Source organism: Narcine bancroftii, chromosome 5 (genome assembly GCF_036971445.1).
Source record: "Narcine bancroftii isolate sNarBan1 chromosome 5, sNarBan1.hap1, whole genome shotgun sequence".
NCBI lineage: Eukaryota > Metazoa > Chordata > Chondrichthyes > Torpediniformes > Narcinidae > Narcine > Narcine bancroftii.
In genome coordinates this window covers 192527570-192549714 of record NC_091473.1, presented here as the reverse complement: position 1 = coordinate 192549714, position 22145 = coordinate 192527570, and the positions used below count along the sequence as shown (strand labels likewise).

The following is a 22145-nucleotide window of genomic DNA, read 5'->3' as shown; positions in this document are numbered from 1 at the left end:
TGGGAAGCTCCCTCAGTACTGCCCCTCCCACAGTGGGGAGCTCCCTCAGTACCACCCCTCCCACAGTGGGAGGCTCCCTCAGTACCGCCCCTCCCACATTGGGCTACCTCAGTACTGCCCCTCCACAGTGGGGAGCTCCCTCAGTACCACCCCTCCCACGGTGGGCTCCCTCAATACTGCCCCTCCCACAGTGGGGAGCTCCCTCAGTACCACCCCTCCCACGGTGGGAGGCTCCCTCAGTACCCGCCCCTCCCACAATGGGCTACCTCAGTACTGCCCCTCCACAGTGGGGAGCTCCCTCAGTACCACCCCTCCCACAGTGGGCTCCCTCAATACTGCCCCTCCCACAGTGGGGAGCTCCCTCAGTACCACCCCTCCCACAGTGGGGAGCAGTACCGCTCCGCCCACAGTGGGGAGCACCCTCAGTACCACTTCTCCCACAGTGGGGAGCTCCCTCAGTACCGCCCCTCCCACAGTGGGGATCTCCTTCAGTACCACCCCTCCCACGTGGGGAGCTCCCTCAGTACTGCCCCTCCCACAGTGGGAAGCTCCCTCAGTACTGCCCCTCCCACAGTGGGGAGCTCCCTCAGTACTGTCCCTCCCACAGTGGGGAGCTCCCTCAGTACCGCCCCTCCCCCAGTGGGGAGCTCCCTCTACCGCCCCTCCCCCAGTGGGGAGCTCCCTCAGTACTGCCCCTCCCACAGGGAGCTCCCTCGGTACCGCCCCTCCCACAGTGGGCTCCCTCAATACTGCCCCTCCCACAGTGGGGATCTCCCTCAGTACCACCCCTCCCACAGTGGGAAGCTCCCTCAGTACCACCCCTCCCACAGTGGGGAGCTCCCTCAGTAACACCCTCCTACAGTGGGGAGCTCCCTCAGTACTGCCCTCCCACAGTGGGCTCCCTCAGTACTGCCCCTCCCACAGGGAGCTCCCTCAGTACCCGCCCTTCCCTCAGTGAATCTCTAGATTCTTATGTGATCAGGGCTCTAGAGAGAGGATGAAACCATTACTCGGAGCTGAATTACTTACTGAACCTTGGCTATCACTTAATTCATTAAAACTCTGCTCAATATCTTCAAAATAACATTCCGAACCTGTTTTTTTTCATGGTTGAAACATTCAATGAGATGGGTGCCTGGATCCTGGTTGCTATGGTTTATGAGGTAGGGTGTGTCCAGGGGAAGGAATTTCTGTCTGCTACGGGTGACTAACTTTCACTTGGTTAGATGTGTCCTTGTGTGGACTGTCAAAAGTCCCTCTGCCCGGCTCCCCAGGCTCGATCACTGGCCGTTCCTTCCCTTCCCAAGCCGGGGAGGGGGGGGGGGTGGTGGCTGTTGGGGGAAGCAGCCGGGGAGGGGCGGTACTGAGGGAGCTCCCTGTGGGAGGGGCAGCTTATGATCACAACCAGCCTGAGGACGTGCTTGACCTGCTGCTTGTGGTTTTGAGTCAGATGCTGCATTCAAACCTTTTACCAGAGCACTTGGCACTGAAGTCAGGCTGAAGGAACAGTCCCATTGTGGAAGAGGCAATGGCCTTCCCCTGAGTGGAGCAGTACTGGAGGAGGGGCGGTACTGAGGGAGCTCCGCGCTGCGGGAGGGGCGATGCTGAGGGAGTATCACACTGTCGGGTAGAATTGAGGCAGTTTTACGCTAGTTGTTTACTGGTTTGGGTCTCACATCCACAGGGCAGGCAGAAAGAAAGATCCACTCTGAAATGGTCACTGCTGAGAGATAAAGGAGCAGCTACTGAAGGGGGTTGTGACCCGGACACAACAGATAGGGTCAAGTTTATCAGAGAGTGGCAGGCGGGGAAATAGCCCTTCTATGAGATATCAGATCAGAAACAGGCCTGGCCATTCAGCCATGACCTGATCCATTTTCCCACTCAGCCCCACGGCCCGGCCTTCTCCCCATAACTTTGATGCCCTGGGTGATTAAGAACCTATCAAAACTCCTCCTTAAATACACCTAATGACCTGGCCTACATAACTGGCTGTGGCAACAAATTCTGCAGATTCACCACCCGCTGGCTGAAGAAATTCCAACCTATCTAAGTGGACGTTCTTCAATCCTGAAGTAGTCCCCTCTTGTCCTAGACTCTCCCACCGTGGGAAAGGATCTTTCTACATCTGCTTCATCCACGCCTTTCAACCTTCAAAACATTTCAATGAGATTCCCCCTTCATTCTCCTAATGAGTACAGGCAAAGAGTGCCAAATGCTCCTGGTATGATGACCCTTTCATTCCCGGAATCATCCTTGTGAACCTCTTCTGAACCCTCTCCAATGTCAGCACATCCTTTCTTAAATGAGGAGCCCAAAACTGCCCACAATACTCCAGGTGGGGTCTCACCAGGGCCTTAAAAGCCTCAACATCACATCCCTGCTCTTGTCCTCTCTTCCTCTTTAAGTGAACGCCAGCCTTCTTCACCACTGTCTCAACCTTCAGGCCATCCTGCACGAGGACTCCCAGGTCCCTTTGCATCTGGGTATTTTCAATTTTCTCCTCATTTAAACAATAGTCTGCCCATTTATTTATTTTTTTCTAACGTATACTTTCAGATTTATTGTCAGAGTACAAACATGGACATACAGAATGAATGGTCGGAGGTGGAGGAGCAAAGACATCTGGGAATACAGACACATTGTTCCCTGAAGGTGGTGTTGCAGGTGGATGGGGTTGTAAAGAAAGCTTTTGGCATCTTAGCCTTTATAAATCAAGGTATTGAGTATAGGAGTCGGGAGGTTATGGTGAAGTTGTTTAAGACATTGGTGAGGCCAAATTTGGAATATTGTGTGCAGTTCTGGTTGCCGAACTACAGGAAGGATATCAATAGGATTGAGAGAGTACAGAGAGGATTTACCTGTTTGTTGTCGGGGTTGAGTAACAGGAAAAATTAAACAGATCAGAACTTTATTCCTTGGAGCGAAGAAGAATGAGGGGAGATTTGATCGAGGTTTACAAGATTTTTTTTCCACTTACGGGAGATAAATACAAGGGGTCATAGTTTTAAGCTGAAAGGAGCAAGATTTAGGGGGATAACATTAGGGGAAAGTTCCTCTGTAAGGGAGTGGCGGGAGTGTGGAATGAGCTGCCATCTGATGTGAATGCAGGCTCAATCTTGAGTTTTAAGAATAGGTACATGGATGGGAGAGGTCTGGAGGGTTATGGAATGGGAAGCAGGTCGGTAGGACTAGCAAAATAGTAGTTGGCACAGACTAGAAGGTCTGAATTGACCTGTTTCCTGTGCTGTAGTGTTCTGTGACATCGCATTACAACCCTGAGATTCTTTTCATGCTGACAAGGCAGAATTTCCACTCATTGGTAATACAAAAAAAACCCCCTTACTCAACATACACATAAACAGATAAGCAAACTGCATTACAGAGAGGAAAAAAATCAATCCAAGTCCACAAGTCAGAGTCCTTCAGTGAGTCCCTGATTGAGTTTATCGTTGAGGAGTCTGATGGTGGAGGGAGAGCAGCTGTTCCTGAACCTGGTGGCAAGACACCAAAACCTCTTTCCTGATGACAGAGCGTGTGCTGGGGGGGGTGGATCCTTGTGGATTGCTGCTGCTGCCCTCCCACGGCAGTGTTCCCTGTAGATGTTCTCAATAGTGGGGAGGGTTTTGCCTGCGATGTCCTGGGCTGCCTCCACTACCTTTTGCAGGGCTTTATGCTCGTGGGTATTGGGGTTCCCGTACCAGGCCGCGATGCAGCCGGTCAGCACATTTTCCGCCACACCTCAGTGCAGGATAGCCTGAAGGTTGAAACAGTGGTGAAGAAGGCTGGCATTCACTTAAAGAGGAATAGAGGACAAGAGTAGGGATTTGATGTTGAGGCTTTATAAGGCATTGGTGAGACCCCACCTAGAGTATTGTGGGCAGTTTTGGGCTCCTCATTTAAGAAAGGATGTGCTGACATTGGAGAGGGTTCAGAAGAGGTTCACAAGGATGATTCCGGGAGTGAAAGGGTCATCATACCAGGAGCATTTGGCACTCTTTGCCTGTACTCATTAGGAATTTGCCAGGGTTTCTGGTGTCGTAGCAAACCCCTGAGGAAGTAAGGGCACCCTGAAGTGCTCGTCAGCCAGCCAGGCATTTCAGCGGTACAGGATGCAGAGTACAATGTCTGCAGAGCAAGGTAGGATGGCAGGACTTTTAGTTATGTGGAGGGATTGGACAGGGCTGGGCTGGTTTTCAAAGGAGCTAGTCAAAATTGCAGAAGTACAACCCGACGAAACAGTGTAGCAGATACTACACATACAGACAAACAATACATATACAGGATAAATATTGTTTCATGAACATGAGGGTCTCGAGCAGTTCCTTTGGTCGTTCAGCGTTCTCACTGCCCGTGGGAAGAAGCTGTTCCTCAGCCTGGTGGTGCCGGCTCTGATCCTCCTGGATCTCCTCCCCGACAGGAGCAGCTGGGAGATGCTGTGTACAGGATGAAAGGGGTCCTCAGTGATTTTGCACGCCCTCTTCAGACAACGATCCTGGTAGATCACGTCACTGGTTGGGGTGGGGGGGGGGGGGGGGTGTGAGACTCCAATGATTCTCTGTGCCGCTCTTGTGGTCTCCCGATCTATTTCTCTGTGGCCACTGCACCACACCGTGATGCAACCAGACGGGACGCTCTTGATAGAGCTCCTGTAGAAGGTTAACATGACGGTGGGCGGTAGCCTTGCCTGCCTCAGTCTTCTCGCCTTCCCGTCAAGTGGGTGTCCACAATAGGTCACTCCAAGGAACTTGGTGCTCTCTACTCTCTCCACTACAGAGTTGTTGGTGTGTAATGGAGGGTGGTCGTTCCTGGTCCTCCTGAAGTGCACGATCATCTCCATCTTCTTGTCCGCATGGGAACTCAGGTTGTTCCTCTCGCACCATTTCATGAGATCTTCTGTGTCGTGTGACCTGTTGTAAGGTAGTCAGATCATTGCCGCATCTACTCTGTCCAGGCCTTTCAGAATTCAAAATGCCTCTATGAGGTTGTTTCCCCCCCCACCCCACCATCCTATAGTCCAATGAGGACAGACCAAGAGCCAACAATCGTTCAACATATACTAACCCTTTCGTTCCTGGTATCACTCTGGTAAATCTCTGAACCCTCTCCAACACCAGCACATTTAAGGTGCCCAAAGTTGTACCCAGTCTCCAAGTGAGGTATCGCAAGTGCTTTATAGTCTCACCATTACATCCCTGCTCTTAGACAGAGCCTTCCATAATGTTCGAAATATGTGGAGCACAGGGCACTGCTGGAAATAAATGCCAACAATTCCGGATACCGTATGTACAATTCAAAGAGGCAGCGATAAGACAGGAACTTTTAACCCTGAAGGGGTATCAAAAATGGGGGAAGAGGTTTGAGGAAGGAGTTCTAAATCGGATTGGAGGGGTGAGATATTCCCATTGGCATTAGATCGTTGTTAGACCTCGGGGCAGTTAGCTGACAGAGAGTTTCCTTCACAAGGAGGTGGGGACCTGCCCCCACCGTGATGGGGAGTCGGTGCCGGGGAACCGTCCCCTGCTCATCTCTCCCTGATTTGCATTCACAGATCGACGAAGTGCCTGAAGGAGCTGTTAAATCACCATCCAACAAGTACCCGATATTTTTCTTCGGCACCCATGAGACGTAAGTAAGCTGGGTCTGTGCGGTGAAAGTGCTCCCCCTTCCCATCAGGCTGAGCAAGCTTCTCCCCATTGGGCTCCCTCCCCACACGCTCCCTCCCCACACACTCCCTCCCCCACCTTCCCACCCTCCCAATCTTACCACCCTCGCCACATGCTTCCCCCCAACTTCTTCCCTCCCTTCCCACACTCCCTTCCCCCCCACCTTCACTCCCCAACAGTCTCCCTCCCCCACCCTTCCTCTCTCCCCACTGTTCCCTCCGTCCGTCAGCTCACTCTCCCTCCCGCCCCCACTCGTACCTCCCCCCACACTCACGCCCACAACATCATTCTCTATCTCCCACGCTCCCCCTCCTCCATATCCCTTCCCCTTCCATTCTCCCACTCCCCTACTCCTTATCCCTCTCCGCATCTCCTGAGCCCTTGTGTAGCTGAGAGATGGCGCCACTCTCCCATCTCAACCCAGCTGGGACTTTCCTCTCTCCCAGAGCCTTCTTGGGACCAAAGGACCTGTTCCCCTATGAAGAATCCAAGGAAAAGCTGGCAAAGCCTAACAAACGGAAAGGTTTCAGTGAGGGTCTGTGGGAAATCGAGAACAATCCCACCGTCAAGAAGTCAAGCTACCAGGTCAGTGCTTCAGCTTCTGCAATCTTCCACCACGGAGCTCCCTCACCATGACTCCCCCAGTGCAGAGCTTCCTCACCATCCCCCCCCCCCCACATCATCCTACCCCCCTCACTGCCCCCCCCACAGCTCCTCGTCCCCTCACCGCCCCCATCCCCTCACTGTACCTCCCACAGCATCCTACCTCCTCACCGTCCCCCACAGCACCTCGTCCCCTCACTGCCCCCCTCACAGCATCCTACCCCCTCACTGCCCCCAACCCCTCACTGCCCCCCCAACAGCACCTCATCCCCTCACTGCCCCAACCCCTCACTGTCCCTCCCACAGCATGCCACCCCCCCACAGCACCTCATCCCCTCACTGTCCCTCCCACAGCATCCCACCCCCCCACAGCACCTCATCCCCTCACTGCCCCCACCCCCTCACCACCCACCCCACAGCACCTCGTCCTCTCACCGCCCCCACCCCCTAACTCCCTCCCACAGCACCCCTCACCCCCATAGTATCCTACCCCCTCACTGCCCCCCCACAGCACCACGTCCCCTCACCGCCCCCACCCCCTAACTCCCCCACACCACCTCGTTCCCTCACCGCCTCCACCCCCTCATTGTCCCTCCCACAGCACCCCACCCCCCACAGCATCCTACCCCCTCACCGGCCCCCACACCACCTCATCCCCTCACCGCCCCCCCACAGCACCTCTTCCCCTCACCGCCTCCCCACAGCACCCCATCCCCTCACCGCCCCACTCTCAGTGCCCCACTCCCACACTGCTTCTCAAACAGCAACCCACCCCCCTAATTGCCTCTCTCACAGTGCCCCACCCCCTCACCGCCCCTCCCACAGCACCTCGCCCCCCTCACCGCCCCTCTCAGAGTGTCTCACTCCCTCACTCCTCCTCCCACAGCACCCTACCACATCGTCGGCCTTCTCACAGCACCTTGCCCCCTCACCGCCCCTCCCACAGCATCTCGCCCCCCACTGCCCTTCTCAGAGTGCCCCACTCCCTCACTGCTCCTCCCACAGCACCCCACCCCATCGACGGCCCTCTCACAGCACCCAACCCCCTCACCGCCCTTTTAACAGCGCCCCATCCCCTCACCGCCCTTCTCACAGTGCCCCATCCCCTCACCACCCCTCCCACAGCACCCCAGTCCCTCATTGCCCCTCCCACAGCACCTCACCCCCTCACTGCCCCCCAGCTCCTCACCGCCCCTCCCACAGCACCCCACCACCTTGCCTCTCTCATAGCAAGCCACCCCCCTCACTACCTATCTCAAAGTATCCCACTCCCTTCATCACCCCCCCACAGTGCCCTCCCTCCTCACTGCTCCTCCCACAGCACCTCACCGCCCCTCCCTTAGCGCCCTACCGCCTCACCATCCATTGCCCCTCCCACAGTGCCCAACTTCATCACTCCTCATCTCACAGCACCCCACCCCCTCACTGCTCCTCCCACAGCATCCCACCCCCTCACTGTCCCTCCCATTGCCCCACATCATCGCCCCTCCCACAGCATCTCGCCCCCCACTGCCCTTCTCAGAGTGCCCCACTCCCTCACTGCTCCTCCCACAGCATCCCACCCCATCAACGGCCCTCTCACAGCACCCAACCCCTTCACCGCCCTTCTCACAGCGCCCCATCCCCTCACCGCCCTTCTCACAGTGCCCCATCCCCTCACCACCCCTCCCACAGCACCCCAGTCCCTCATTGCCCATCCCACAGCACCTCACCTCCTCACTGCCCCTCAGCTCCTCACCGCCCCTCCCACAGCACCCCACCACCTTGCCTCTCTCATAGCACGCCACCCCCCTCATTACCTATCTCACAGTATCCCACTCCCTTCATCACTCCTCCCACAGTGCCCTCCCTCCTCACCGCCCCTCCCTTAGCGCCCTACCTCCTCACCATCCATTGCCCCTCCCACAGTGCCCCACTTCATCACTCCTCATCTCACAGCACCCCACCCCCTCACTGCTCCTCCCACAGCACCCTCCCCATCATTGCTCCGCCCAAAGCACCCCACCTCCTCACTGCTCCCCACAGCATCTCGCCCCCTCACCACCCTCCCACAATGTCCCATCCCCTCACCGCCCCTCTTATAGTTCCCCACCCCCTCACTGCCCCTCTTATAGTACCCCACCCCCTCACTGCCCCTCTTATAGTACCCCACCCCCTCATTGCCCCTCCCACAGCGCCCCACCTCCTCACTGCCCCTCCCGCAGCACCCTGTCCATCATCAACCCTCCCACAGCGCCCCACCCCCTCACCGCCCCTCTCACAGTGCCCCACTCCCTCACTACTCCTCCCACGGACCTCACCCCTTCACTGTCCCTTCCACAGTGATCCACATCATCACCCCTCCCACAGCACCCCACCCCCTCACTGTCCCTCCCACAGCACCTCACCCCATCATTGCTCCTCCCACAGCACCCCACCTCCTCACCGTCCCTCCCTTAGCGCCCCACCTCCTCACCGCTCCTCCCACAGCACCCCATCCACCATTGCCCCTCCCACAGCACCCATTCTCTCACTGCTTCCCCACAGCACCCCACTCCCTCACCGCCTCTCACACAGAACTGCACTCTGGACCGCCCCTCCCACTCCTTCTCTGTCCCTCCCTCAGTGCCCCACTACCTCAGCATCCCTCCCACAGCACCCCACCCCCTCACTACCACTCCCACTGCATCCCACCCCTGTATCTCCTTCCCAGGCCTTCACTGCCTCTCCCACAGTGCCCAACTTTTGGACCACCCCTTCCACTCCCTCACCGCCCTTCCCACAGTGCCCCAACCCCTCACTGCCTCTCCCACAGTGTCCCACTCCCAGACTGTCCCTTCAACAGTGCAGAGCTCCCTCAGCACCCTTCCCACCATGGGGAAACTTTCCTACATCGCCCAGCACTGACTGGGTGCACAGCTGAGAACCAGGCTGGAGTTTCTGGACCTGAACCTGCAAACCTGGGCCTCAGAGCGAGAGGGCAACCCCTGGGTCCACAGGCCCACCCCTGCTGCAGCTTCTGACCACCTTCATCTGCGTGCAGGCCCCTGCATCTCACCCGAGCTCATCAGAGGGCGAGGGCGATGGGGAGAAGAAAGAGAACGTGGAGGGGAGCAGCGATGAGGAGGGTAAACTGGTGATCGATGAGCCAGCGAAAGAGAAGCTGGAGAAGACTGGATCAAAGCGGAAGATGGTGCCTCCAACAAAGGTAAAGAATCCCGCTCCCCATCCCCACTGATTCCATCCCATACCCCATCTCCCTCCGAGAATCCCCCCTCCCTCTCCCTCCATTCTAGTGGTGTTCTGGGAAACTGAAGAAGGCAAATGAATTACTGGAATTAATTTTTAGGGGAACAGCATAGAAGAGCAGGGATGTGATGTTGAGACTCATAACGTGAGACCTCACTTGGAGACTGGGTGCAGTTCTGGGTGCCTTATTTGAGGAAAGACGTGCTGGTGTTGGAGAGGGTTCAGAGAAGATTTACTTGAATGATTCCAGGAATGAAAGGGTTAGTAAATGAGGAACGCTTGTCGCCCCTTGGTCTGTACTCATTGGGAGTACAGAAGGAAGAGGGAGATCTTCATAGAGGCATTTTGAAGGCTGAAAGTCCTGATAGTTGAGGCAAAGATGTTTCCCATGGTGGGAGAGTCTAGGACAAGAGGGCAGAACTTCAGAATAAAAGGGCGTCAATTTGAAACAGAGATGCAGAGAAATTTCTTTGGAGGGCCTGTGGGACTAGAGGCGGCCTTGGAAGTGAGGTCATTGGATATATTTAAGGACGAGGTTGATGGGTATTTGATTGGTCAGGGTTACAGAGAGAAAGCCGGGGAGTGGGGCTGAGTGGGCGGATGGACCAGCTCATGATTAGAATGGCGGAGCAGACTCAGTGGGCCGATTGGCCTACTTCTGGTCTTGTATCTTGTGACCTCATGACCTCCCTGCCCAAGGAAGCAGTAGAGGCTGGCTCACTGAGTGCACTTAAGGCACAGATAGCTGGATTGTGAAAGACTGGGGGAATTGAGGACGATGGGGATTGAGTCTACATCCATTGAATGGGGAGCAGGATCGACAGGCCGAGTGGCCTCCTGTTGCTCTTCACATTTCCATAGAACTCTAGAACATTATGTCACAGAAACAGGCCCTTGTGCCTAATTATTTTCTGCCTCACCCTACTGACCTGCACCTGGTCCACATCCTTCATGCCCCTCCTATCCACGTAGCTGTTCATATTTTTTCTTAAATGTTAAAATCGAGCCACTTCAGCTGGCAGCTCTTTCCACACTCCCACCATGTTCTGTATGAAGATGTTCCCCCTAACCCAGCAGTTCTCAACCTTTTCCTTTCCGCTCACATCCCACTTTAAGTAATTCCTAGGCCATCGGTGCTCTGTGATGAGTAAGGGGTTGCTTAAGATGGGATGTGGGTGGGAAGAGAAGGTTGAGAATCACTACTCCAGATCCAATTGTATCTGAAATATTTTGCTGGAGAAAAATTGTCGTTAGCCCATTTCCTTTGGAGTTCTGAAACCGTACACATAAGTCCATGAGGGACGATTAAAACTTTTTTCTTTCCACCCACCTCCCACCTTAAGCACTCCCTTACTCATCACAGAGCACCAATAGCCTAGGGATTACTTAAGGTGGGAAATGAGTGGAAAGAAAAAGGTTGAGAACCACTACCCTAAAGTTTTCCCCTTTCTCCCTTAGCACAGGCCCTTCAACCCAGGACGTCGTGCCAACCTGTTTGCTCATTCAGGTGCCTTGCCGTTCGGCTTGGGTGATTGCGTCTCTCCATCCATCACGGTCTCTGACCCTCTGAATTGTAGTTGTTGCCTCCCCTCTTTCTAACCATTTTCATTCCCGGTCAGCTTCTGGTTCTTTTTCCTTCCAGCTTTCCCGTGGTAACTAAATGTTCTCATAGATCTCTTCGCGTGGTGTGTCCAAAGAATTGTGATTGCGGTTTTCTGATTTTTTTAAGTCGTGCACGTTTTGTTGCCATCCTTTGTCGATCCTCTTTGTTTGTTATATGACACCCCCGGCGTTCTTCTGCGAAACCACATCCCCGCTGCATTGATTCCTTTTTCTGCCATCTTTGTGACAGTCCACGACTCGCAGTGGAAAAATGTAGCATATTACAACACAGCACAGGCCCTTTGGCCCATAGTGTTGTGCCAATCTAGATATCCCTACCAAAAAAGAATCTAAGCCCTCCCTACCCCATAACCCTCTATTTTTCTTTCATTCACGTGCCCATCTAAGAGGCTCTTAAATGCCCCTAATGTTCCACCCCGGGCAATGCATTCCAGGCCCCCACAATTCCCTGTGTAATAACTTTCCTCCCCTCACTTTGTACAGATGCGTTTTGGTGTTTGTATTCCTGTCCTGAGAAAAAGGCGCTGCCCTGTCTAGGCCTCTCACAATCTTATAGACCTCTATTAAGTCTGCTCTCATCCTTTTTCACTCCATGGAGAAAAAACTCTGCTAACCTTGCCTCATATTACCTAATCCGGGCAACATCCTGGTAAATTGCCCCCCTTTCCATGGCTTCCACATCCTTCCTGTAATGAGGTGACCAGAACTGAACATAATACAGTAAAACCTTGTTAGAACACAGTAGTTGGGGTCCAAGATTTCATACAGCCGAGTTGTGGAACAGATGCATATATGTCAAGATTCAGGAAGCAGGAAAACAGAATTTAAGCCCACCTGAATTGTGCTGCCGTATCCACCCCCACCCCCACTTCCAGTCGCGCCGCCGTCTTTCCCCCCCCCCCCCACCCCTCGCCTGCCCGACTTGCAGTGCAGGTCTCTCCCCCCACCCCCCTTTGCTCGCTCGACCCGTGCTGCCGGTCTCCCCTCGCCCATCATAAGAATCAATTTTTGAGTTTGTGGCTGTCAGCCACTGTGAGCCTGACATCCTAAAATCAATGTTTGGGGTCCACAGACACCTGCGATATAATCCGCAGATTAACGAATTGCGTTCTAATGAGGCTTCACTAAATTTAGTCTCACGAGAGATTTATAGAGCTGCAATATCACTTTAGGACTCCTGACCTCAGTCCCCCAACTAATGAAGCCCAGCATCCCAGAGGCCTTTTTTTTTAACCCCTCCTCTTTTTTCTTTTTTTCCCCCTTCTCCCTTACTTCCCTTTTCTTCCCTCCTTTAGTTCTTACTTATACATTATTTTTACATCTTTATATGTAGTTTGTCGTCGTTCTTTGTTCTTGTTACATCTCTCTTTCTGTCATGCAGGCGTTCTGCAAATTCTCGTGCTTTCTCCGGATCCAAGAACAGTCTGTTTTGCTCCCCCGGGATAACTATTTTAAGCACCACTGAATATCTTAACATAAATTTATAGCCTTTTTTCCATAGGATCGATTTTGCTGCGTTAAACTCCTTCCTCTTCTTTCGGAGCTCAAAACTTATGTCTGGGTAGAAAAATTTTTTTTGACCTTTGTACTCCAGTGGTTTTTTGTCTTCTCTAATTTTATTCGTTGCCTTCTCAAATATATTTTCTCTTGTCGTGTAACTCAGAAATTTTACTAAAATGGATCTTGGTTTTTGTTGTGGCTGTGGTTTAGGGGCTAATGTTCTGTGTGTCCTTTCTATTCCCATTCCTTCCTGCATTTCTGGCATTCCCAGGACTTTTGGGATCCATTCTTTTATAAATTCTTTCATATCTTTGCCTTCTTCATCTTCCTTAAGGCCCACTATCTTTATATTGTTTCGCCTACTATAGTTTTCCATTATATCCATCTTCTGAGCTAACAACTCCTGTGTTTCTTTAACTTTTTTGTCACTTTCTTCCAATTTTCTTTTTAAGTTGTTCACTTCCATTTCTACCGCCATTACATGTTCTTCCACATTTTCTAATCCTTTCCCTACATCTGTTATGACCAGCTCTATTCTACTCACTTTTTCTTCTGAACTTTTCATTTCACTAAATTCTAGTGTCAACCATTCTTTTAATGCTGTCATTTGTTCTTGAAAATTTTTTTTATCTATGTACTGTCCATTCATTTTACCTCCTATTCCCCTGTGCAGAGCTTGGTCTTCTTCTTCTGTGTCTGCTCTTGGGTTTGTGTCTTCTACTTCTCTTCCTTGTATCTGTGTCTCTTCTGACTTTCTTGTTGAGCTGCTTGTCTCAGTTTGTTGGGTTTTTTTTTCATGATTTCTTGATGTCGGTCTTCTTCTGGGCTGGTTATCTGTTGTGTTTCTTGCTTCCTTTTTTTCTTTCTCACCCCTCGTCGGCATCTCTCAGCTGTTCGTGCTGTGGAGTTTCACTCCACAGCTGGTCCCCCCTCTCGTCGGTGTTCTCCTTGTCATGCACTGTTGCGCACCTCTTTTTGGCTCAGTGAGCCATTTTTGCAGTCCCGCGGTCAGTGGGTCGCGACCCTGAGGGGTCTCCACTAACCTCGGGGAGTGGGCTCCTCTTTCCATAGCAGGTCCCTGCTTTATTGTACAGTTAAGGCCTTCACCTTTCTCTTCCGGTGTCTTTTCTTTTTTTCCCCGTTGCTTTTGGTTCTTTTTTTCTTAGGTGCCATTTTCTTCACACCTTTATCTTTTATTTGTTGTGTTTTGTGTATCTGGGGCTTTGCTTTTTCTTCACTTTTTTTCTTCTTTTCTGGAGAGGGCTGGTATTCTCCTACCGGCCTCTACTCCATCACGTGACTCCTCTCCCAGAGACCTTCTTAACAGTCCCATATACCTAAGTGGCATATACCAAAGTCTCTCTGACTTTGACCCATGTCCTTTCATTTGTATCCCACTTAACCTCAGTAGAAAAAAACTGCTGGAATTTATCTATAACCCCTCGTAGTTTTGTATACCTCTAGCAGATTTCGTTCTCCTGCCACCGCTATTGCCCCACCACTGGTGGGGGGGTATAATTGGGGTGTAACAGAAGCTGAAAGGGAAATGATTTTGCATGGTCGCTGTGTAACGCCACAGACGCCAATGTTTTAGGACAGTTTTATTGAGAAAGTTGGCACACCTGTGTCTGCCTTTCAGGCCAAGGCACTGAGTACGTATTGGGATGTCATATTGCAGCTTTTTAAGACGACCATGTGGCTGCCCTCAGAGTTCAGCGTTCAGTTCTGATCCAATACGATAGCGCTAGAGAGAGTGGAGAGGAGATTCACCAGCGTGGTGCCTGCAATGCAGGGCAATCGGTTCGGAGGTGAGACAGTCAGGGTGCACCCTCACCGGGGTGCAGGAAACTGAGGGTGGGTTGATGGAGGTTTGCAGGATTTTGAGGGGTAAGGATAGGGTAGACCGTCTTTATCCCAGGTGAAAGTAAAGGCCAGACGCTCCCGGCCTGGTCTGCTGTGGTGAGGGGGGGTTAGGTGGTTCTGGTCTCTGGTTGATCCAGCTCATGCCTCCCCAACTGTGGGGCAGTGCAGCGGGCAGAACGGCTGCCTCACAGCTCAGCTGTCCCCACTTGTGTGTGTGTGTGTGTGTGTGTGTGTGTGTGTGCGCGCACGTGCACGCGCATCCGTGAGTGTGAATGTGTGTGTGTGCGCGCGGGCACATGCATCTGTGAATGTGTGTGTGTATGTGTGCGCGTGCACGCGCATCCCTGAGTTTGAGGGTGTGTGTCTATGTGCTCCCTTATCAACTCCTGTTCATTATACAATACCCAGTCCAGAATTTCCTGGTCGGTTCAGCCACAAGCTGAAGGCATTCGAAAAATTTCTTAGGATCCAGCACCAACCTGGTTTTCCCAATCAACCTGCATCCTGAAATTCCCTATGAATATTGTAACGCTGCCCTTTCTGCTTGCCTTCTCCATCTCCCTCTGTAATGTGCTCACTGCATCCTGGCAACTGTTTGAAGGCCTGTACAGAACTCCCAACAGGGTCTTTTCACCCTTATGGATTCTTCATTCTAGCCACAGGGATTCTATATTTTCCGATCCAATGTCTGCTGCCAAAGATTGAATTCTATTTTTAACCAGCAGAACTGCCCTACCCTCTCTCCCTGCCTTCCTGTCCTTCCGATTCACTGCGTATCCACGGATATTGAGTTCCCAGCTGTGGTCTTTTAGCTGTTATTCAGTGACGGACAGAATGTCATACCTGTCCGCTGCGTTATGAGATAATTCTTATACAGGTACTTCCCGACTTACAGCATCCATCCATCCACACATACGACCAGATTTAAAAAATATATATATATAAAATATAAAATTTATGCAGTTTATTTTGTATTTGAGAAAGGATAACAGGGATACAGGGCGTGTAAGAGCAAAAATGTGGGTACTTACCTTGTTAATCAGTGTTCCGGGGTCCATAGGCTGGGCCTCTTGATGCCTGTGTGCATGCGCAAGTCTTTGGTGGGCGTGTGCGCGTGTTAGAATTCGGTTGGCGCATGCGTGAGAGTTAAGGGCGCAAATTCAGTATCGTTGGGAGGAGGGAATGATGCTGTCAGCCCACGACCCAAGCGAGAATTTTAAAGAGGAATCACACATTGCTGGAGAAACTCGGAAGGTCAATAGAGTAAAAACACGCACCACTGGACCCATCTATGAACTTGGGCAGTACTATTGGAAACTGGCTCAGGAATCTCCCTGCATAAAAGGACCACGCAATCCGCCTTTTCCGACCTCTGCATAAAAGGTAAATCCGCCATTTATTTAAGAAAAACGAGCAGGCGATCACACGGCTTTTGCGCAGAAAAACCCCTTTTGCATCATCTGCAAACCTGCTCCAATTTACCACATTATCGTGCAGATTATTGATGAAGATGACAAACAAGTACAGTGAAGCTCCCTCCAGGCTCTCACTCACACAGAAACAGGTTGTTGGACCCAACGCTTACTGTCTCTGCCCCAACTCCCTCTGCTCACACCTTCAACACTCCCCTCGCACGCTCCCTCTCCCCAACCTTCTCTACTCACACCCTCAACACACACCAGCGCCCTCCCAATCCCCCAACCCCCTCTACTCACACCCTCAACACTCCCCTGCCCCTCCCTCTCCCCCAAACCCCTCTGCTCACACCCTCAACACACACCCGGGCCCTCCCTCTGTTCCAACTCCGTCTACTCAAACCCTCAACTCTCCCCCTGACCCTCCCTCTCCCCCCAACCCCCTCTGCTCACACCCTCAACTCTCCCCCTGACCCTCCCTCTCCACCAACCCCCTCTACTCACACCCTCAACACTCCCCCGGACCCTCCCTCTTCCCCAACCCTGTGTGCTCACACCCTCAACACTCCTGCTGCCAGTCCCTCTCTCCCAAACCCCTCTACTCATACCCTCAACACTCACCTGGGCCCTCCCTTTCCCCCAACCCCCTCTACTCACACCCTCAACACACACCCGCACTCTCCCTCTGCCCCAAACCCCTTTACTCACACTCTCAACTCTCCCCCTGCCCCTCCCTCTCCCCAACCCCCTCTACTCACACACTCAACACACACCCGGGCCCTCCCTCTCCCCCAACGCCACCTACTCAAAACCTCAACACTCCCCTGGACCCGCCCTCTGCCCCAACCCCCGCTGCTCTCACCCTCAACTCTCCCCCTGACCCTCCCTATCCCCAAACCCCACTACTCATACCTTCAACACTCACCCGGGCCCTCCCTTTCCCCTAACCCCCTCTACTCAGACCATCAACACACCCCCTGACCCTCCTTCTCCCCCAACACCCTCTACTCACACCCTCAACACTCCCCCGGACCCTCCCTCTGCCCCAAACCCCTCTACTCATACCCTCAACACTCATCTGGGCCCTCCCGCTCTCCCAAACCCCTCTACTAACACCCTCAACACTCCCCTTGCCCCTCCCTCTCCCCAACACCCCCTACTCACACACAACACACACCCGCACCCTCCCTCTGCCCCCAAACCCCTCCTCTCACACCCTGAACTCTCCCCTGCCCCTCCCTCTCCCTAACCCCCACTACTCACACCCTCAACACTCTCCCTGCACCTCCCACTCCCCCAAACCCCTCTACTCATACCCTCAACACTCTCCTGGGCCCTCCCTTTCCTCCAACCCCCTCCACTCACACCCTCAACTCTCCCCCTGCCCCTCCCTTTTCCCCAACCCCCTCTACTCACACACTCAACACACACCCGGGCCCTCCCTCTCCCCCAACGCCATCTACTCAAACCCTCAACACTCCCCGGACCCTCCCTCTGCCCCAGCCCCCTCTGCTCACACCCTCATTTCTCCCCCTGCTCCTCCCTCTCCCCCAACCCCCTCTACTCACACCCTCAACACTCCCCCAACCCCCTCTCCTCACACCCTCAACACTACCCTGCCCCTCCCTCTGCCCCAACCCCCTCTACTCACACCCTCAACACTCCCCTACACCCTCCCTCTTCCCTAAACCCCTCTGCTTACACCCTGAACACTCCCCCACACCCTCCCTCTCTGTTTCAGCTCTGCCCTTTCACTCTCTTCTTTGACTCATTGCCAGTTTTTTTAATTTAAAAATATACTTTATTCATTAAAAAGGCAAAATTATATAAATACAGATCAACAATTTTCAAAACAACCACTGTTAATACTCATCATATCGTCAAATATTTTTGGACCAATTTTTGAATCAAATTTGTGGGGAAGTCGATTTTGCATGGTCGTACTTTTGACTGTGGTAAGTACCTGCGTCATTCAAGGCGTCGGGAGCTCGGGTAGCTGGGACTATGTGGTAAATCCGCAGTCGGGGCCTCGGGTACTCAGATGGGTGGGCAGATGAGGTGAGGGTTCACAGTCGGGGCATCAGGAGCTTGGATGGACGGGCAGCCAGGGCAAAGGTTCGCGGTAGGGACGTTGGGAGCTGGGATGGGCGGGCAGCCGGGGTGAGGGATCGCAGTTGGGGCATTGGGAGCTCAGATGGGCAGGCAGCCGGGGCAAGGGATCACAGTTGGTGTGTCGGGAGTTCGGATGGGCAGGCAGCCAGGGCGAGCTCCAGTGGGCAAGCAGTCAGGGTGAAGATCAACAGTGGAGGTATTGGGAGATCTAGTGGGCGGGCGGTTGGGAGCTCAGCTGCACAGGCAGACGGAGCCAAAAATAAGTGGGGGGGGGGTGGTGTTTGAATTTTACATTAATCATAAAATTCCGATCTTTGGGCCAAAAACCATGCAATTGACATATATCATGTTATTATTTGCAGACGTAAAACATATACTGTAGTTCATCGGGTTTCAACACACACGTGTGTAACAGCAGGCAACCCATCTCACAGAATCCTTGTAGCTATTTGAGGAGATTCCTGGTGAAGGGACTGCCTGTTCCTTCCTCCGGACGCTGTGTGACCTGCTGAGTTTCTCCAGCACTTGTGTATTGCACAGGTTCCCAGCGTCTGCAGATTTTAATTTAATTTATGTTTTAGCTATTAGCGTTCAGAATAATTTTGGATTTAACCTTGTCCAGGGTATTGCCCAATCCCTGAGGCAGCGCCTGGCCCTGGTAGGCCTCCAGACATCCGACGAACACAACAAACTTTCTCTCCGGGGATACACTGGCCAGGTTTGGACGGACGCCTCCGCAACTCATTGTCCGGACCAGTGAATAGTTACCTTGGGCCAAAAGGCGGACAGATGAAGAGTTTCCCCTTTGGCCCCTTCCACCTCCACCCCGCCCCAAAGATCCAGAGGGTGGGGCTGACGTCTCTGATTTACCGCACTCCTCACTGAGATGATGGGCGTGTTTGCCTTTGCCCCCACAGGTCGACCTCACCAAACTTTGTTCCCCCTTCCGGCAGGTCTCTCCGAAGCGGCCCTGTGACACCAAGGAGGAGCAGGGGCAGGCGGGGCAAGGGGGCAAGAGGGAGGAGAAGGAGGAGGGACAGAGCCCCCCGACTGAGGGACAAGAGCACGCGGAGGAGGAGAAGGAGAACAAGGGCAGCCGTGTCACTAACGAGAAGACGGAGAGTGAACTGGCCAATGCCACTGAGGCCCAGAAGGCCCACGAGGGGGTAAGAATGCAACTCCCATCTCCCCGCCCCACCCCACCGCTGCGGGAGGCCAGAGATTAGGAATGGCTGGGTGGTGCAGGGGCAATGGGGCAGGTGGGATCGCCCTCATAGTGGTCAAAGCCCGGGTCACCAACTCCCCCCTCCCATCCGCAACCCCAACACATCCATCTGTGGACTGAATCCCCTCCCCCATCTGTAACCCCAATCCTCAATCTCTAATCCAACCCCCTCTACTCTAATCACTGCCTTCTTCCCTCCCTTCTCGCTCCCCTCCTCTTACTTTCCCTTGCATCCCTCCCTCCACTCTCGCCCTCCTCCCCACTTACCTCCTCTTGCCTCCCCTCGCCCTGTCCTCTCTTCCCTCTTCTCACTCCCTCCAACCTACACACCCCTCCCCCTCATGCACCCCTTCCCCTCATGCACCTCTTCCCCTCCCCCATTCTCTCACTCCCTCTTCCTGCCCACTCATCTCCCCTCTTGTTCTCCCTCCTCTTACTCCTCACCTTCCCCCCTCCCTTTTGGTTCTGCCCCTCTCTTTCCTCCCCCCTTCTCATGTCCTCCCTTCTCACCCCTTTTTGCCCTACACCCAGCTTCCTCTCTTCAACCCCTCACCCACATGCATCAACCTCCCCTCTCACCCCCTCCTCCCCTCACCTTCTTCCCCTTTTGCCTCTCCTCTCATCACCCCCTCCACCCCTTTTGCTCCCTTCTCCTCTCTCCCCACCTCTCCTCCTCCATTCTTGACCCTCCCTCTCTCCCTCCTTCCCCTGCTGTCCCTCCTTGGTGGACCAATTATTGGGGGTCTGCCCTGTGAGCTCCCAGTGCTCTCCACACGGTGGGCCGGAGCACCCGTGGGTCCGACGAGTGTGCAGGTTCCCTGCGTGAATTTTAACCACTCTTCTCTCCAACCCATTCCCCCACTCTGCTCCCCCCCTCCCCACAAACGCCTCCCTCACCCCACAGGCTGAGGCTGCTGCAGTTTAAACCATGGAGCTAACTTGCTGGACCAGGCTTTTTGCAGACACAGAGACCCTCGGAAGTCGGGGCTGTTCGTTTTAGATTTCAAAGGAGAGAATTATTTGTGCTGATAGCGGCTTTTTACACCAGTGTCGAGCGGGGAGCTCACTTTTATGGTAATAAAATAAAAATTCTGCTTCACAGAGCCTGGCTGCCGAGTTCTTGCAGAGAATAAAAGAATCTCTGGTTAGATGATCCACTGAGAAGATGTAGAGGGTGCATAATGGTGTCCAGAGCTGTGCATCTTCCTGATGGGAGGGCCATGAACTTCCTGGTAACGGAAGAATCATGAACTTCCCGGGAGCGCCGTGGCCTTTCTGGAGATGGGACTGCCGTTCCTTCCCGGAGACAGAAAGATTTAATTTTTTTAAAAAATGTAACCGGCCATTTCGGCCCACGAGTCCATGCTACCCAATTTACACCCAATTAACCTACACCCCTGGTTGTTTCGAATGGTGGGAGGAAACCGGAGCTCCCCCGGGGAAAACCCACGCAGACACGCGGAGAACAGACAGCGCCGGATTCGAACCGTGGTCCGGTCCTGATCGCTGGCACTGTAAAGGCGTTGTGCTAACCGCTATTTAGGATGTTGCCTGGACTTCAGGGACTGAGTTACAGGGAAAGATTAAACAGGTTAGGACTTTATTCCTTGGAGTGTAAAAGAATGGGGTGGAGATTTGATAGAGGTATTTAAAATCACGAGGGTGTAGACAGAGAATATGTAGGTCGGCTTTTTCTACTTTGGGTAATGAGAGACAAACCAGAGGACGTGGGTTAAGGGTGAAAGAGAAAAGGCTTAGACCAGTGGTTCTCAACCTTTTTCTTCCCACTCACATCCCACTTTAAGTAATCCCTATGCCATAGACACTCTGGATAGTAAAGGATGTGAGTAGGAAGAAAAGGTTTGCAACCCATTGTTTTAATCGTCCCTCATTGACTCGTTATGTGCACGGTTTCATAACTCCAAAGGAGATGGACCAACGTCAATTTTTCTCGAGCAAAATATTTCAGTAACATTTGGGTCAAGAACAGTGGTAAAACACAGGATTCTGTTGACACCGCGGTTAAGTGAAAACACACACCAATGCTGGAGAAATCCAGCAGGTCAAACAGTGCCTTTATGTAGCAAAGGTGAAGATACGTCACTGACATTTCGGGCCGGATCCCTTCATCAAGGTGTGGAGCAGCGATTCTCAACCTTCCCTTCCCACTCAGATCCCACTTAAGCAATCCTTAACTTATCACATAGGGAATAGTTAAAGTGGGATTTAAGTGGAACGAAAACAGTTAAGAACCACTGGCTTAGGGCGAACTTCCTTCACACAGTGAGTGGTGGGAGTGTAGAACAGGCTGCCAGCTGAAGTGAATGTGGGCTCAATTCTAACACTTAAAGAAGAATTTTGATGGGCACATGTACTGGGTTCAGGTCAGTGGGACAAGGGAGAAAAATGGCTCGGCCCAGACTAGAAGGGCCAAGGAGCCTGTTTCTGTGCTGTAATGTTCTATGGTTGCATGACAGGAGCAGCGCTAGGTCCTTCCCAGGGGCAGGGACACCTTTAGTTCCCGGGTTGGGAGTACCAGGTCATACTTGGAATAGTATCAGGGACTAAGACCACAGAATAAAAGGTGACATCGACAAACCAGCCTGAACCCGGGGATCAGCACCTCAGAGACCGATACTATTTATTGTGTAATCAAACAGATGCCTTCAGTCTGCTATAAGACAAATATTCACTGTGATCATTACCCCTTCCAGTGAGAGAACGAGTCTCCCCCCGAGCCACCGAGTGTCCATTGATTCGCCTCCAGCGCTCCCGTGGCCTCCAAAGCCGCACTGACCAGTGGTTCTCAACCTTTTTATTCCCACTCACATCCCACTTTAAGTAATTCCTATGCCATAGACGCTCTGGATAGTAAAGGATGTGAGTAGGAAGAAAAAGTTTGCAACCCAC

The 22145-nt window shown here is 53.0% G+C and overlaps 1 protein-coding gene across 1 annotated transcript in view; it reads left to right on the top strand.

Moving 5' to 3' along the window:
- The window catches only part of LOC138764473 (hepatoma-derived growth factor-like), a 29311-nt gene extending 8973 nt beyond the window's left edge, over positions 1 to 20338 (top strand). Inside the window, exons 2-6 of the mRNA XM_069940449.1 lie at positions 5552 to 5628; positions 6113 to 6251; positions 9292 to 9456; positions 18964 to 19176; positions 20140 to 20338. Of these exons, the coding sequence (XP_069796550.1) occupies positions 5552 to 5628; positions 6113 to 6251; positions 9292 to 9456; positions 18964 to 19176; positions 20140 to 20160 (615 nt within the window). The 3' untranslated portion in view covers positions 20161 to 20338. The remainder of the gene's footprint in view (positions 1 to 5551; positions 5629 to 6112; positions 6252 to 9291; positions 9457 to 18963; positions 19177 to 20139) is intronic.
- The last annotated feature ends 1807 nt before the right edge of the window (positions 20339 to 22145 follow it).